Source organism: Bos indicus x Bos taurus, chromosome 4, assembly GCF_003369695.1.
Source record: "Bos indicus x Bos taurus breed Angus x Brahman F1 hybrid chromosome 4, Bos_hybrid_MaternalHap_v2.0, whole genome shotgun sequence".
In the NCBI taxonomy this organism is placed as follows: Eukaryota; Metazoa; Chordata; class Mammalia; order Artiodactyla; family Bovidae; genus Bos; species Bos indicus x Bos taurus.
In genome coordinates this window covers 87,935,427-87,951,760 of record NC_040079.1, presented here as the reverse complement: position 1 = coordinate 87,951,760, position 16,334 = coordinate 87,935,427, and the positions used below count along the sequence as shown (strand labels likewise).

Here is a 16,334-nt window from a genome sequence, read left to right as displayed (position 1 = left end):
AAGTTGCCATGCCCTGCTCCAGGGGATCTTCCCAACCCAGGGATCAAACCTGCATCCCTCATGTCTCCTGCATTGGCAGGCAGGTTCTTTACCACTAGCACCACCTGGGAAATCCAAAAATTAGATACATTCTAACAAATAACTTTGTTCAAGAATTTTGCTTTTAAAGTTCTGTATTCTCGTAGCTAAGTCGGTAAAGAATCTGCCTGCAGTGCAGGAGACCTGGGTTTGATCCCTGGGTTGGGAAGATCCTCTGGAGAAGGAAATGGCACCCCACTCCAGTATTCTTGTCTGGAGAATCTCATGGACAGAGGAGCCTGGCAGGCTACAGTCCATGGAGTTGCAAGAGTCGGACATGACTTAGCAACTAAACCACTACCATTGGCTTTTAAAGCTCTGTCGCACGCATAATCTGAGATACTTAGCTGCTCTTCAAAGACTGAGAGAATTTCAAGGATATCTCATCTATGTTACGTCTTAGCTCCTACCCCATCTACAGAAGGAGGCAACCATCTCAACATTCATCCCAGAGTATGTTTTATTGGTAGTTTTGATGGCTTTGTGGTTGGGACCAGGAGAGATGCATTCTTAGCTCATGGCAGCTGCTCAGGCCTCTCCTTCCCAGCCTCTCATCAGTTGACTGGCTCTATGAAGGACCTGATCAGGACCTTTTAGATACTTCAGTGTAAGTATCTAAATGTAACAAAGTGCCAAAACTCTGTGCCAAGAGACGTGTATCCAGAAGCATTTCTTAAAGAACACTGTAATATTTGTAACTCCCATATATTTGCTGTTTCTATTAGGGCTTCCCTGGTAGCTCAGATGGTGAAGAATCTGCCTGCAACACAACAGACTGGGTTCAATCCTTATTTGTTTCCCTAAAACAAATGTTAAAACTTCAAATAAGAAGAGCTTATGTTGAGGGATCATGAGAATAATTTTTCCTTTTTAATTTATGTTCTTCCTCTATAAATAAGCACTGTTAGCAGTTTGATTTATAGTTTGGTTTCCAGACAGTTTTTCTATGTATTTTCATTATGTTCTGCTATCTTTCCATATCATAGGCTGTCTCTTTGAACCACTTCCTCACAGTGATGAAAGATTTTTGCAAAAGACTTTGAATGTTGGTACAACAATGGGTACTTGAAAATTGTGCTCAACCTATTTGGGGATTTAGAAAAGAATTGCTTGTAATTTTTCTGTTTTGTCTATTGTTGGAGAGATTTATGGAATATGGGGAAAGGCTGGTGAAAACATGGAGAAGACGATAGAAAAGAGAGAAGCTGGCAAGAGTTACTTAGAAAGTCTGGTCTGTAAGTCTCCAGTGAGAAGGGGGTGTGGAAGCAGAATTCTCACTGACTTTTTAGGGTCGCTCCCATCTGTGTATTTGTCAGGGAGAGGAGAGGGCGGTGACAAATGGTGAGGACAGACAGAAGTGCAGGAGAACACAACTGTCCTTAAAAACATCAGAGTGAGTGCAGCTGAGAAACTGAGAAAAGAGTATCAGATGGCTATTCCAGGTGAGCTGGACGAAGATGCTTGTTACCAAACTCAGCTTTGGGTGTTCACTGCTCTAAAGCCAGTACTGGAGAGGAAAGCGTTGATTGGAAAAGGAAAGCTTGCCTTTATTTAGGAGGCCAGCAACTTGGGGAAAAGGCAGACTTGTATCCCAGTACCAACTCCAAAGATTCTGCTTGGCCATGAAAATTTTTCACTCAGAAGACCTGAGTGATGGTCTTTGATGGATTTCAGGCAAGTACCTGTGCGAATTATAAGCATTTGAAGGTGGTCAGGCCGAGTCATATTGGGTGCACATCCAGTTAGTGTTTATAGCAGAGAAAGTTTATTCATGAGGCAACCAAGCAAGGAGATGGGAGAACAAGTCTTAGATCTGCCCTCTGGAAGGCAAAGTATTTATGGGATATTAAAGCAGGGTGGGGCTTGCCTGGTGGCTCAGTGGTAAAGGATCCACCTGCCAATACAGGAGACATGGGTTCGACCCCTGATTCCAGAAGATCCCACATGCTGCAGAGCAACTAAGCCTGTGAGCCACAACCACTGGCCTGTGTTCTAGAGCCCAGGAGCTGCAGCTATTGAAGCCTGAGCACCCCAGAGCCCATGCTCTGCAACAACAGAAGCCACCACAATGAGAAGCCTGCAAGCAGAAACTCGGGAGTAGCCCCTGCTGGCCTCAACTAGAGAAAAGCCTGCTGAGTGAGCAAGGCCCAGCACAGCCAAAAATAAATAAATAAAATAAATTTTTTTAAATAGCAGGGTGGTTTTAGGGGTGGGGAAAGGTGATTGGAGGTAGGGAATCATTCTGCAGAGGTGTTTCTGGGTTACGTGCTTCTTCATGGGATACATGTTCAAAAATGGTGCAGTTTTTAGCCTCCTGATGTCAAAAGGTCATTCGCTGGACACCTGAGCAGGCCCAGTCTGGGGGCTGGTGGTCCGAACCACTCTTGACCAGTTTGAACTGGGTAAGAATCAACTCTAGGTTTCTAGAAAACAACTTAAATCCACTTGTCACCATAGTGACCCATACATTAGAGACATTATCTATAGGGGTGGTTAAGGAGCCCTATAATATATTATCTGGGTTACATGAAGCTTGGAGGGTAGACAATTAATAAAAACAACAACAACAAAAAAGAAAAACAACTCATTTACTAATTAGTGAAGGGAGGTTACAAACAGAGAGGGTTTTAATAAGCTATTCCCTTATCTACTGTTTTGTAAGACACACTTGGGGTTTAAGATGCCAGTTTTGGTTAACCCTATAGGGTACAGTTTCAATTTCACATGACAACAAATTGTGCATTTCTCCTTTGTACAAAGAGAACAGCCATCGCCTGGGCTAGGGTCTGTGGCATAATTACAGCCACTCTGTTAGGTTGGCCTGGGTCAGTAGACAGCAATCCTGAGGTTCAGGGTCAGCAAGAGCAGTGACAGTGCCGATGGTCTCTGGGTAACAACAGCTTGGGCTGGTCAGGGCATGCCTTCGGTCTGCTCGGGTTTCAGAAGGCTGTGTACCAGGCATTTCAATAAACAAAGCAACAACAGCACATTTTGGAGTGTTATAGCATCAGGGCCGTTCTGTGGAATCTCTGACCTCAAGGGGGCACACTGAGTTTTGGGTTTAAGAAGGAAGAATAATAGCTAGACAGACAAAATATTTGGACATGAATCAGAATGCCTGGGGCTTCTTGTATATACAGTTCTTGGGGAGTAAAACTCAAAAAAAACTGGACTTCCTGCAGTCATGCATGCCACACTAAATTGTATAATACAGGGAAGCATGACTGGCAAGGATCATATGAGGCCATGCTTATCCAGATCACTCTGAATACTTCATTTTTTGCTTCTGCTGAATTCTTTTCCTCCTCAGGGTCAAATCTGTATTTTCCCTAGTTGAGTATTCTTTTCTTGTTGGCCTTGTCCTGTGTCTTCAATGACTTACTGGATATTTTATGCATATATTATCTCACACTTAATTTGCCTAAAACTCACCTTAACAAACCATGCTTGTAGCTGAAATTCAGCTTCTGTAACCTAGTACCAAACTGAATCTCAGAGACAGAGCTTCGGGTGAAATAGAAAAGAATAGCTTTATTGCTTTGCAAGGCAAGGGAAAGCAGAGCAGACTAATGCCCTCAGAACTATGTGGTGGCTCCAGAGGAGGTAATGAGTTTTATAGTAACTGTTCAAAGAGGTGGGTGTGATCAGCTCATAGCCATTCTTCTGATTGGTTGGTGATGAGGTAATTGGGAGTCAGCATTGTCAATCTTCTGGTCCAACCAATCTGGGATCTACATGCTTCTGGGATGCACACGGTTAACTTTTTCTGGTAGGGATTTCAGTATCTGCAAAATAGCTCAAAGATATTGCTGTGTATATTCATTGAGGGGGGAAACCAGGATCCTGCCACAAGGCTGTGCTATTGTTTCTTGATTGTTCTTTTCCTGTTTCTGCATTTCCTCCCTTCGTTGATTAGCAACTCTTTGAACCTGCCCCTAGATGATGCTGTGAAAGTGCTGCACTCAATATGCCAGCAAATTTGGAAAACTCAGCAGCGGCCGCAGGACTGGAAAACGTCAGTTTTCATTCCGATCCCAAAGAAAGGCAATGCCAAAGAATGTTCAAACTACTGCACAATTTGCACTCATCTCACATGCTAGTAAAGTAATACTCAAAATTCTCCAAGCCAGGCTTCAGCAATATGTGAACCATGAACTTCCTGATGTTCAAGCTGGTTTTAGAAAAGGCAGAGGAACCAGAGATCAAATTGCCAACATCTGCTGGATCATGGAAAAAGCAAGAGAGTTCCAGAAAAACATCTCTTTCTGCTTTATTGACTATGCCAAAACATCTCTTTCTGCTTTATTGACTATGCCAAAGCCTTTGACTGTGTGGATCACAATAAACTGTGGAAAATTCTGAAAGAGATGGGAATACCAGACCACCTGATCTGCCTCTTGAGAAACCTGTATGCAGGTCAGGAAGTAATAGTTAGAACTGGACATGGAATAACAGACTGGTCCCAAGAAAAGGAGTTCGCCAAGGCTGTATATTGTCACCCTGCTTATTTAACTTATATGCAGAGTACATTATGAGAAACGCTGGGCTGGAAGAAGCACAAGCCGGAATCAAGATTGCTGGAAGAAATATCAGTAACCTCAGATATGCAGATGATACCACCCTTATGGCAGAAAGTGAAGAGGAACTCAAAAGCCTCTTGATGAAAGTGAAAGTGGAGAGTGAAAAAGTTGGCTTAAAGCTCAACATTCAGAAAACTAAGATCATGGCATCCAGTCCCATCACTTCATGGGAAATAGATGGGAAAACAGTGGAAACAGTGTCAGACTTTATTTTTTGGGCTCCAAAATCACTGCAGATGGTGACTGCAGCCGTGAAATTAAAAGACGCTTACTCCTTGGAAGGAAAGTTATGACCAACCTAGATAGCATATTGAAAAGCAGAGACATTACTTTGCCAACAAAGGTCCGTCTAATCAAGGCTATGGTTTTTCCAGTGGTCATGTATGGATGCGAGAGTTGGACTGTGAAGAAAGCTGAGCACTGAAGAATTGATGCTTTTGAACTGTGGTGTTGGAAAAGACTCTTGAGAGTCCCTTGGACCGCAAGGAGATCCAACCAGTCCATTCTGAAGGAGATCAGCCCTGGGTGTTCTTTGGAAGGAATGATGCTGAAGCTGAAACTCCAGTACTTTGGCCACCTCATGCAAAGAGTTGACTCGTTGGAAAAGACTCTGATGCTGGGAGGGATTGGGGGCAGGAGGAAAAGGGGACGACAGAGGATGAGATGACTGGATGGCATCACTGACTCAATAGACATGAGTTTGAGTGAATTCTGGGAGTTGGTGATGGACAGGGAGGCCTGGTGTGCTGCGATTCATGGGGTCGCAGAGTCGGACACGACTGTGCAACTGAACTGAACTGAACTGAACTGAACCTTCCCTTGGGAACTCAGGGAAGGTGATGGAAGCTGTATGAAAACTATTTCCTACAAACAAGAAATGCACAGAAAGACTTTTGTGCCCTGAAGACCCACAGGGTCCTGCTTGGTTTCATGCTTAAAAATCAATAAGAAAAAAAATATCCAAAAGAAAAATGAACAGAGGACATAGACAATATAGAAAATGCATGAAAGAATAAATATAAATGACCAATAAACATGAAAAAATGTTCAATCTCATTAGGAATTTCTAAAACAACACACACAAAAATCACTTTTTTGCCTGTCATACTGATAAAGGTTTCTAAAACCTAGAGTTCCACTGTCATAATGTTGCAGAGAAAAGGAAAAGAGGAATGAGGTTTTTTTTTTCCCTTTCCTGAGAACAAAGAAGATAAAACAGTGAGCAGGCCTGAACATCCCTAGTTTTTTAACTTCTGCATGTCTTTAAGTTTGCTTTTCTGCCCCCTAACTTTGCAGGAGTTACAATTCATATTTTCTTCTTTGATTCTATGCTAAATACACCCCCTATCTGGTGTTTACCCTTACAACCCTTCCCCTTGTAGTTACCACAGAGCCACTGAACTGCCAGACTCAGATGCCCGGTTATTGACACCAGTTTACGACTATCTCTGAAACACTGCAAGAGGAAGAAATCAAGATGCTGTCACCTTTGTTCCTCATCACTGATCCTGAATGCGAGCCCTTGCCTTGTATAAGCCCCTAGACTCCTCGTGGAGGGGGAAGCACAGTTCTTGAGGCATGAGTCTACTGTGTTCCCTTCTCTGCAGGCTGAGAATAATAGCCATCTTTCTATTTATTCAAACTCTTGTCTCCGCATTTTTCATTTGGCCTCAGTGGGCAGAGAAGGCAAAGATTTTGGCTGGCAACAATGATCCAGATTTAAAGCTCTTTTTTGATTCCAACGTCTCCAAGCCTGAAGTCAGTTTTCTGGTCTGCCTGGGATTCTTCCCTCCAGGTGAATGATCCTTCCATTCTTTACAAAAGAAACTAAGGAGGTTTTCAGACATTTAGAAAAGCTAAGAAACTTCAAAATGACATCTACAATAGCAAATTATACCTAATCAAGTTTCAAGCAATAGGGATAAGCCTTCTCCAAACACTTAACATATAAGTATACTTGAGATTTTTCTCTGAGAAGGACACATTACTTATTTCCCAAAGTAGTATTGCCAGGGATCCTATTTCAGGAGAGGGCAGGGGGATGGTTTATAGAACTGGTTTCTGAGGAACACATTTTGGGAAATTCTGGATTAAATAACAATAGTTAATATTGTCAACTCAGTAAGTAATACTCTTTGCCTTGCTCTGGCACCAAGCTAAGTGTTACAAGAAGCACATTGACTAAAACCACCCACCCTGGCCAGGCACCATAGTAACTATTTGCATGAGTTATTTTACAGCAGGAGGTCCTGATAAGGAACATGGAAGTAATAAGCCACCACCAACCAGGAAAATGAAGTGAAAGCCACTCAGTCATGTCTAACTCTTTGTAACCCCATGGACTGTAGCCCGCCAGGCTTCTCTGTCCATAGAATTCTCCAGGCAAGAATACTGAAGTGGGTCTCCATTCCCTTCTCCAGGGGATCTTCCTGACCCAGGGGTCAAACCTGGGTCTCTTGCATTTCAGGCAGATTCTTTATCATCTGAGCCACCAGGGAAGCCATATGAGACACCAGGGAAGCCCCACCAACTGGAAAAGTTCGGGAAAGGTCAAAAGGATACGCCACTATGACCTCCCAGAATACTTCTCACTGACATCCATCTCGGCTGAGCAATGCACGCACCATCAGGAAGGATTCTGAGTCAGAATGATTGGCCAAAGACAACCCGGAAACTAACCCCATCACCATAAAACCTGAGACTGTGAGCCACGTGGCACAGCAGTTCTCCTGTCTTCCCTTACCCTACTGCTCTCCCCCCGGGTACCCCAATAAAATCTCTTGCTTTGTCGGCACATGTGTCTCCTCAGACAATTCATTTCCAAGTGTTAGACAAGCGCCCCCTTTCGGGCCCAGGAAGGGGTTCCCCTTCTCACAAAGTAAGTATCTTTGCAAACCTTATAACAGTTCCATGGTAAGTTTTATTTTTACAGATAAGGAGACTTAAACACAAGAGAGGTTAAGCAACTTGTTCAAAGTTGGTAGTCTAGAGAGTGGCATACTTGACTTTGCATCCAGGCAAGCCTTCTACCTAACCTCTGTGCTATATAAGTTTCATGGTCTCTTTAAGCTCTCAATCCTAAGGCTCTTCCATGACCTTCAGTGTTACGTATTCTGCAGAATATGAAAGGACTTTTTCCAACATCAAGTAGAGAGGATGCTATTCCTTGTTTCCTCTGCCTTATTACAGAACAGCATTCTACTTCATCGCCTACATTTCTGCCTTTGAATCCAGAATCCTTGGTGTCTTCCAAGGCCTTAGAGTAAGAAGACAGGTTTCCACTTACTTTCAATTACAAAAAATGTTTAAATATACTCATTCTTCACTATTCTAGGTCATTTAATAAAGTAAACAAAATTTTCCTCTAATTCCATTAGGGGATAAATGGTTTCTATGTTCAGGGTCCACTCTAAAGTCTCAAATTACAGTTGATTCTTTAACAACAGGGGTCTGAACTGAGTACTTACACAATCATTTTTATTTTAATAAGTATATGCAGTACTACGTGATCCACAATTGGTTGAATCACCTGTTGCAGAACCACGGATATGGAGGGTTCACTATGGGATTCTGAGCATTTGTGGATTTTGGTATCCCAACAGCTTCTGGAACCAACCCCCTGAAAATACTCAAGGATGACTGTCTTGACTAGTTAAAACAGAAGATCTGAGAACATTTAGATTTTAAAAAAATTACAAGGTACACAGAGGTATAAATGTCTTATTCTTTTCTAAGAATGCTTAGAATTTTTTTTTTTTTTTTGGCTGCACCTTCATCCACCAGGGATCCAACCAGCACCCCAGGTGGAAGCAGTGGAAGCACAGTTATAACCATGGACCACTGGGAAAGTCCCTTTCTAAAGCATTTTTTTGCTTAGATTTTTGTTTGTTTTTGGAGGGCCTTATAAGCCACTTGCTCTTTCATTTGAGTTATACTATATTGCTTTCTCCTAATCAAGAGAAAGTATAATGCTTTGATAGAGTCAATTATTTTACTTAAAGCATGTTTCTATGTATTCCTATATGCATGCATGCATGCTAAGTCGCTTCAGTAGTGTCTGACTCTGTGCGACCTTATGGACAGCAGCCCATCAGGCTCCTCCGTCCACGGGATTTTTCAGGGAAGAATACTGGAGTGGGTTGCCATTTCCTTCTTCCATATTCCTATATTGACCTAGGTAGAAAATTAAAGGGATATGTATAAGTTTTCAAAATGTAAATTTCAAATCTTATATTACAGATATTATATGCTAGAAATAATATGATTTATTGCTACAAAAAGCATCTCATGAGTTTTATGATTTCTTGAAGTGAAGTGAAGTGAACTCGCTCAGTCGTGTCCGACTCTTTGCGACCCCGTGGACTGTAGCCGGCCAGGCTCTTCTGTCCATGGGATTCTCCAGGCAAGAATTCGGGAGTGGGTTGCCATTTCCTTCTCCAGGGTATCTTCCCAACCCAGGGATCGAACCCTGGTCTCCCGCATGGCAGGCAGATGCTTTATCCTCTGAGCCACCAGGGAATTCCCTTATGATTACCTGGGGAAGCCTAATTGGAGATTTCTGGAGCTGACACCTGATCTTAGTTTCAAACACTGAGAAGTAAACCAGCCTAAGCAGGCAGGCATTCCACATCAAGGAAACACCGATAGGGACTGTGTATCCTTGCTTTATGACTCCCAAGCAAATAAACTTTATTCTCCATGCAATAAACCTTTAACTTGCAGTACGTGGTAGTCTCCTCCCATTTAATATTGAGCGCATACAGCATGTCATCTTCTGATACAGCAGTGAAGAAACACCAATGCTGGTCCTTATGGAGTTTACGCTAACGGGACGCTGTTTAATGCCTTCACACGCTAGTAAAGTAATGCTCAAAATTCTCCAAGCCAGGCTTCAGCATATATGTGAACCGTGAACTTCCTGATGTTCAAGCTGGTTTTAGAAAAGGCAGAGGAACCAGAGATCAAATTGCCAACATCCGCTGGATCATGAAAAAGCAAGAGAGTTCCAGAAAAACATCTCTTTCTGCTTTATTGACTATGCCAAAGCCTTTGTGTGGATCACAATAAACTGTGGAAAATTCTGAAAGAGATGGGAATACCAGACCACCTGATCTGCCTCTTGAGAAATCTGTATGCAGGTCAGGAAGCAACAGTTAGAACTGGACATGGAACAACAGACTGGTTCCAAATAGGAAAAGGAGTACATCAACGCTGTATATTGTCACCCTGCTTATTTAACTTATATGCAGAGTACATTATGAGAAACGCTGGACTGGAAGAAACACAAGCTGGAATCAAGATTGCTGGGAGAAATATCAATAACCTCAGATATGCAGATGACACCACCCTTATGGCAGAAAGTGAAGAGGAACTAAAAAGCCTCTTGATGAAAGTGAAAGTGGAGAGTGAAAAAGTTGGCTTAAAGCTCAACATTCAGAAAACTAAGATCATGGCATCCAGTCCCATCACTTCATGGGAAATAGATGGGAAAACAGTGGAAACAGTGTCAGACTTTATTTTTCTGGGCTCCAAAATCACTACAGATGGTGACTGCAGCCATGAAATTAAAAGACGCTTACTCTTTGGAAGGAAAGTTATGACCAACCTAGATAGCATATTGAAAAGCAGAGACATTACTTTGCCAACGAAGGTTCGTCTGGTCAAGGCTATGGTTTTTCCTGTGGTCATGTATTGAGAGTTGGACTGTGAAGAAGGCTGAGCGCCAAAGAATGATGCTTTTGAACTGTGGTGTGGGAGAAGACTCTTGAGAGTCCCCTGGACTGCAAGGAGATCCAACCAGTCCATTCTGAAAGAGATCAGCCCTGGAATTTCTTTGGAAGGAATGATGCTAAAGCTGAAACTCTAGTACTTTGGCCACCTCATGCGAAGAGTTGACTCATTGGAAAAGACTCTGATGCTGGGAGGGATTGGGGGCAAGAGAAGGGGACGACAGAGGATGAGATGGCTTGATGGCATCACTGACTAGATGGACGTGAGTCTGAGTGAACTCCGTGAGTTGGTCATGGACAGGGAGGCCTGGCGTGCTGCGATTCATGGGGTCGCAAAGAGTCGGACGCGACTGAGCGACTAATCTGATCTAATCACCCAGTTATCCCCAAAAGATAATCTCGCCACGTCAGCCAAATTTGTAAAACCTGTCTTGGGCAAAGGGAAAGGAACGCGCAACTGCGGACCAGCTAGAAACCAAACAGCCGGCGCACGGAAAGGACGTTCGGTACCGGCCTCCAGCGGCTCGGAGAGGCGCGCGGCTCTGACGCATAGACCCCGCCCCCAACTCCTTCATAGCGGCCCCGCCCCCTCGAGCTAAGTGCGCAGGCTCCTCCTCCGGGCTCCGGTTCTGCTGGAGACGCAGCCCAGCGACTACATCGCCTTACAGAGATCTTCTGGAGCGGGTCGTCTGGCCTTGCCCTACTGCAAGGGCTGCGGTGTCCCCGCGCGTTCGCAGGCAAGGTGGAACAGCCAGCCACTCTCCCAGCCTCGGTGGTTTGGTGAACACAAGCCCCAGCGTGCCTGGAGAGTGCAACCCCTCGCCCGGCCCGGCGAGTCCCGGGCGTGAGCCGCGCTGACCGAAGGAGGATGGCAGCCTCTGGGGTAGAGAAGAGCAGCAAGAAGAAGACCGAGAAGAAACTTGCTGCTCGAGAGGAAGCCAAATTGTTGGCAGGTTTCATGGGCGTCATGAATAACATGCGGAAACAGGTACCGCCTCTGTGGGAGTGACCGTCGGCGTGGGGGAGGTGGTCCGGGGCTTGGGCCCCTGACGGACCCGGCTGAAACCCGCGCCCCGTGGATCGCGACCCTCTTCTTCCTCTGTCCTCGCCCTTCCTTGCATTTTCGCACGCCCGCGAAGCAGCTGCTGGTGGAGGGTCGCGTTAAACAGCTCTCCAGCAGAAGTGCCTCGTTGTCCGCCGATGCTGTGGCTCCCAGGTCAGACTCCTAGGGGACCTCTCGGGCTGGCGTCCGGCGTCGGGTATCGGTTGTATAACAGCTGTGCCCTAGTTATCTCTTTGTGAGCCGAGCATCCCTCCATTGGCCAGCCGTTTTTAGATGCCGTGAGATCTCGTGTGAAGAATCCCATTGGCACAGCCCAAACCGAAGCCCTCGAGGAAGGGAGAAGCATTGCTGGCCCTGACATCAGCTCCTCTTAAATAAGGATCCCCGCCTCCCTTCTGTGTGTTACCGGGGTGGAGCTAGGAGAAGACAGAGTCTCCTGTACGTGTTAATTTAGAGCAGAAACAGTCGTGGATAAATTCCGTGCCATCCATTAAGGGTCCCTTGCGCCTCTGTTATTTAAGAGGAGTCTTTGTTCTGTCTTTGATGTGTGGCGTTTTAGTGACAGTCGTCAGCACGTCGGCGAAAGGTGGGTTGTGAAAAGAACGGGTTTTAATGCCAAAGAATGTAGACCAGAGAATCTGTTTGTTTATAAATGCCTTTTAGACCAGAAAAGTCGCTTGGTCATTTTCTCATCCTGGAAGCTTTGTTTGTAGAAATGTGCGTCCAGGGAGATCTGTGGGAATGTTTCAGTTTTGTGTCTGTGGTCCTGTTTTTTTCATGACAAAAGCAGGATGTGAGTGTAACTGCAAAACCTAGCTTGCTCATTTGGTGGTGCTGAAACTGCACAAACCAGATTGGGACTTGAACTTAATTGAGAGCATACAGCTGGTCTCCGGACTTTATTGAAGGTCGGTTTCTTTTTTCCTGCGGCTTTGTAGGACCTTAGTTCCTCAGGTAGGAATTGAACCAGCGCCCCCAGCAGTGAAAGCCAAGAGTCCCAACCTCTGGGCCTCCAGGGAATTCCCAGAGCTCAGTATCTTTGTCTTACGGTGGAAGGAATTCAGTGAAGTGATAGGTAAGAAGTGGATTTATTTAGAGATGCACAACCCATAGACAGAATGCAGTCTGTCTCAGTACCTGAGAATGCACCTTGAATGTGGTTAGTTTTCCTGGGCTGGATAATTTCATAGGCTAATGAGTGGGAAGATTATCCCAACGGTTTCAGGGGAAGGGGCAGAGATTTCTGGGAACTGGGCCATCACCCACTTTTTGGCCTTTTATGGTTAACCTCAGAAGAGTCAGGGCACTGGTGGGTGTGCCATTTAGTTTGTGCTAATGCATTACCGTAAGTGTGTAATGAGGCTCAAGGTCCACTGGAAGTCGAATCTTCCACCATCTTGGACCAAGTTGGTTTTAACCAGTTTTTGTCATGTCGTGTGGCTGCGCCACCCTTTTAAAGGTTGTGCTGTGCCTCCTTTCCTACCGTTTCTGTTCTGATGGGAATATGGACAATAATAGAGGAATTTGAAGATTCTTTTTTTAAGATAATAATTGCTGGTGTCTTTGAGCAGACTCTGCTGGCATCTTGTTTTTGTTCATTAGCTCCTGACATTGTGCACGAGTGCAATAGATGGTAGTGGGAGTGCATGTAAATCTTGCCTGGTCTTTGGGCTGAAGTAGCTGTGAATGCCTGAATTCAATATTTTATGTAACTTTCATGCATAAATTTACATGTATACATTCATGTTCCTTTCATGTGAACCTTTTTATATTTACGACACCACTGACTTCACATTACTGGTGCATTTAATTAGTGTCTGCCTCTAAAAGGTAAATGAGCCCTAGTTGACTAGCTCCCAGATTTGTTTCCCACAATCCTCCCATTCCCCCAAGTGCGTGTTTTCATATGCAGACTATAGCATTGTGAAGCATTGCCTCATTCCATAGATATGGTGCAACTGGGGTGCAGCATCAAATGTCTGCTTGAGAGGGAGGGGATTGTCTGAGACTATGTTTAGCTTTGGGGGTTTAAAATTGATTCATAACCATTTCTTAGACTTAGCCTTAAGCAATATTAGTATCTGTTTATTTATTGTTACAATAGAAATACAGTTACTAAAGTACCAGGATTCTGTTACTGAGTGGGAAGGGGAAAATGGATGCTGGATGAGCCATCAGGAATTTCTTCCACAATGGCCTTAATCTGCCAGTTTCTGCTTTTTGTCGATGGCTTTGCTAACAGTTCTCCAGTAGCATTTTTACCAACTTCTTGGAATCCTGCATCTTTTGTAAGATGTGTAGTTTTGACTTTTGCAGTTGATTTACGTTGTACACGTATTGTTCTATTTGACATAACACAGAAGAGGCTCACCAAGAAGGACTGACAAGGGCAGTTGATGGGAAGTGGCAGAAGGAGAAGCTAGTGTAAGCTAGAGGAGGAATGTTGGAGTGAGGACCAGTTTTTAAATTGTCATTGTTCTCTGGTGAATACTTTTGTGTTATTACTATTTTTTGCTTTCCCTCATGTCATTACTTTGAAGATGGGATGACAAGGGTCCTTCTGTACACACCCAGAAACATCCCTACAAGAATTGAAGACTACTGTGAACTTAGAATTCCTGAATCCCAATTCCTGCTCTATCATTAAATAGTTCTGTGATCTTAGACAAGGATTAGGTCATTTCATCTCTCCGTGACACTGCAGTCAATCTATACGTAGTGGTGAAAGGGGATGCTGCTGAGCCAGCAGCCTCGGCTTCCTGTAAAGCCTTTTCTTCCATTATCCTTTCAGTCATTTCTGGCCTCCTGTTTTTAAGTAAACTTGACGATAAAGTGTAAGATTCACAAAAAGGGTCCAGATCATAAATGTGCAGCTCAAAGAATTATTGCAAAATGAACATACCCCCTCCAAGAAAAAGAACATGACTAATACACCAGAGGTCTCCCTCTTATGCCCTTCTCAGTTGCTGCCTCCTCAAAGGTAACCGCTGTTCTAATTTCTGCTGCCACAGACCTGTTTTTCCTGCTCTTGAACTTGTGTACATGGAATCATAGAGTGTATATTCATGTGTCTTGGTTTCTTAAAGCTCACATCTTCTTTGTGAGATTTATATATATTGTCGTTTGTTGCTCTAGTCCATCTTCAATGTAGTTTGCATACATACAAACTTGCATGAACACACCACAATTTATCCCTTCTATCATGTTGGGTATTTGGGATTATTAAAACTAGTACTACTTTGAACATTTTTGTACATGTCTTTGGACTTCCCTGGTGGCTCAGATGGTAAAGCGTCTGCCTACAATGCGGGAGACCCGGGTTCAATCCCTGGGTCAGGCAGATCCCCTGGAGAAGGAAATGGCAATCCACTCCAGTATTCTTGCCTGGAAAATCCCATGGATGGAAGAGCCTGGTAGTCTACAGTCCATGGGGTCGCAAAGAGTCGGACACGACTGAGCGACTTTCTTTCTTTCTTTTGATGTGTGTACGCGTGCCTTTGTTGGGAAATACCCAAGAATGGAGTTGCTGAGTCATAAGGCAGGCTACATTCAACTTTACTCCGTATAGGAGTACAATTTCTGAAGTTGTGCCAGTTCACACTTCAGCCAGTTCTGTATGACAGAGGCTTTTGCTCTGTCTTAGCCAACACTTGGTATTGTCAGTCTCTATGATGTTAGCCATTCTAGTGGCTGTATAGTAGCATCTTATTTTATTTGGTGGAGTGCCTTGTCATTTTTCCAACTTTTTTGTTTAGGTTCACATTACCTGTTACACTAGAAAGGGGTTCTTCAAAGCAGGGCAGGGTCATTAGTCACTATTGCACATATCCAGCGCTGATGCTGTTTGTTAATGCAGTCCAGAAGATCCTTATCAATTGAGAGATGTTTTGAGAACTTTGAGTACCACTAGAGTTCAGTTTCCTCAGGTTAAATGAATTAAAGAATAATTAGAATGTAAGAGCTTATGTTAAAGCCCCATTGAGAGTGAAGTGAGAGAACCGCAAAGCTAATTTTGAGGATTGGATGCTTGCTGAGCAGTCACCTCAGTGCTCTTACTATTACTAAAGTAACTCAGCCTCTGTAGGCTCACTTCTCCAAGACTGTCAGTTACTACACGTCGGTAATCCTTAGGGTCTCCTGCAGTGATCTAAGCCTTCTGCATCAAATCCTCAATAATAGAAACACTTCTCAAGCACTTACTTTGGATATAGCAGCCATTCTGCAAAGTGTTTTATAGGCTTTTCTCATTGAATTTTCTTAGCGCCCATTGACAACTCCCTATTATCCAGACCTCCCTATCCTTAACTCTTCTCAATTTTCTCTTTTTGTCTGTCTGGTTTAGGAGATATCTCTCTCTCTGCTCTCTTTTCAGTGTCCCAAGCTTTCTTGGCCCTCTGTCCTTTTTTTCACATCCTTTGGGCAAACAGCACTGATGACTGTTCACCTTTGTGCAAGGCTTCCAAGCACAGCTGAAGAATGTCCCATTACTGGGCAGCCCTCCACTGGGTGAGTCCTGACTTCACCTGGCCTGGCAGTGCTACTTACTGGTGAGCAATCCCACTTATCTATCTATTTTACTATTTTCCTCTAACCTGAATCCTGTATCCTCACTTTCAGTAGATCATCCCTCTTTTGACATCACAAATAAATATAAGTCATTAATCTGGAACTATCTAGCTTTCATCTTTCCACCACCAAATCTGTAAACTTGTTTTGGCACTTTTTAAAAATTCTGCTACAGTGACTAAGGCCATTGAAAGCCAGTACTTCCATCTGGGCCTTGCCTTTCTCAGTACTAGTCTAATCAGAAAAGTTGCTGCACCATTGATTACTCTATCCTTGTTAGGCATCATTAACTTCTCCTCTGCTGGATTCTAGCTATCA

General features: G+C 43.9%; 2 protein-coding genes across 5 annotated transcripts in view; one reads left to right on the top strand and one right to left on the bottom strand.

Annotated features, from left to right (window-relative positions):
- The window catches only part of FAM126A (family with sequence similarity 126 member A), a 215,339-nt gene that overhangs the window by 142,946 nt on the left and 56,059 nt on the right, over positions 1-16,334 (bottom strand). The window lies entirely within an intron of this gene.
- KLHL7 (kelch like family member 7) overlaps positions 10,994-16,334 on the top strand; it is a 55,748-nt gene continuing 50,407 nt past the window's right edge. The window contains exon 1 of one of the 4 annotated variants that reach the window (XM_027539932.1): positions 10,994-11,375. In XM_027539932.1, the coding sequence (XP_027395733.1) occupies positions 11,256-11,375 (120 nt within the window). In that variant the 5' untranslated portion in view covers positions 10,994-11,255. Of the gene's footprint in view, positions 11,376-11,403; positions 11,604-11,711; positions 12,037-16,334 lie in introns of those variants that run through there. The other 3 variants (XM_027539933.1, XM_027539934.1, XM_027539935.1) reach the window with 3 other exon arrangements.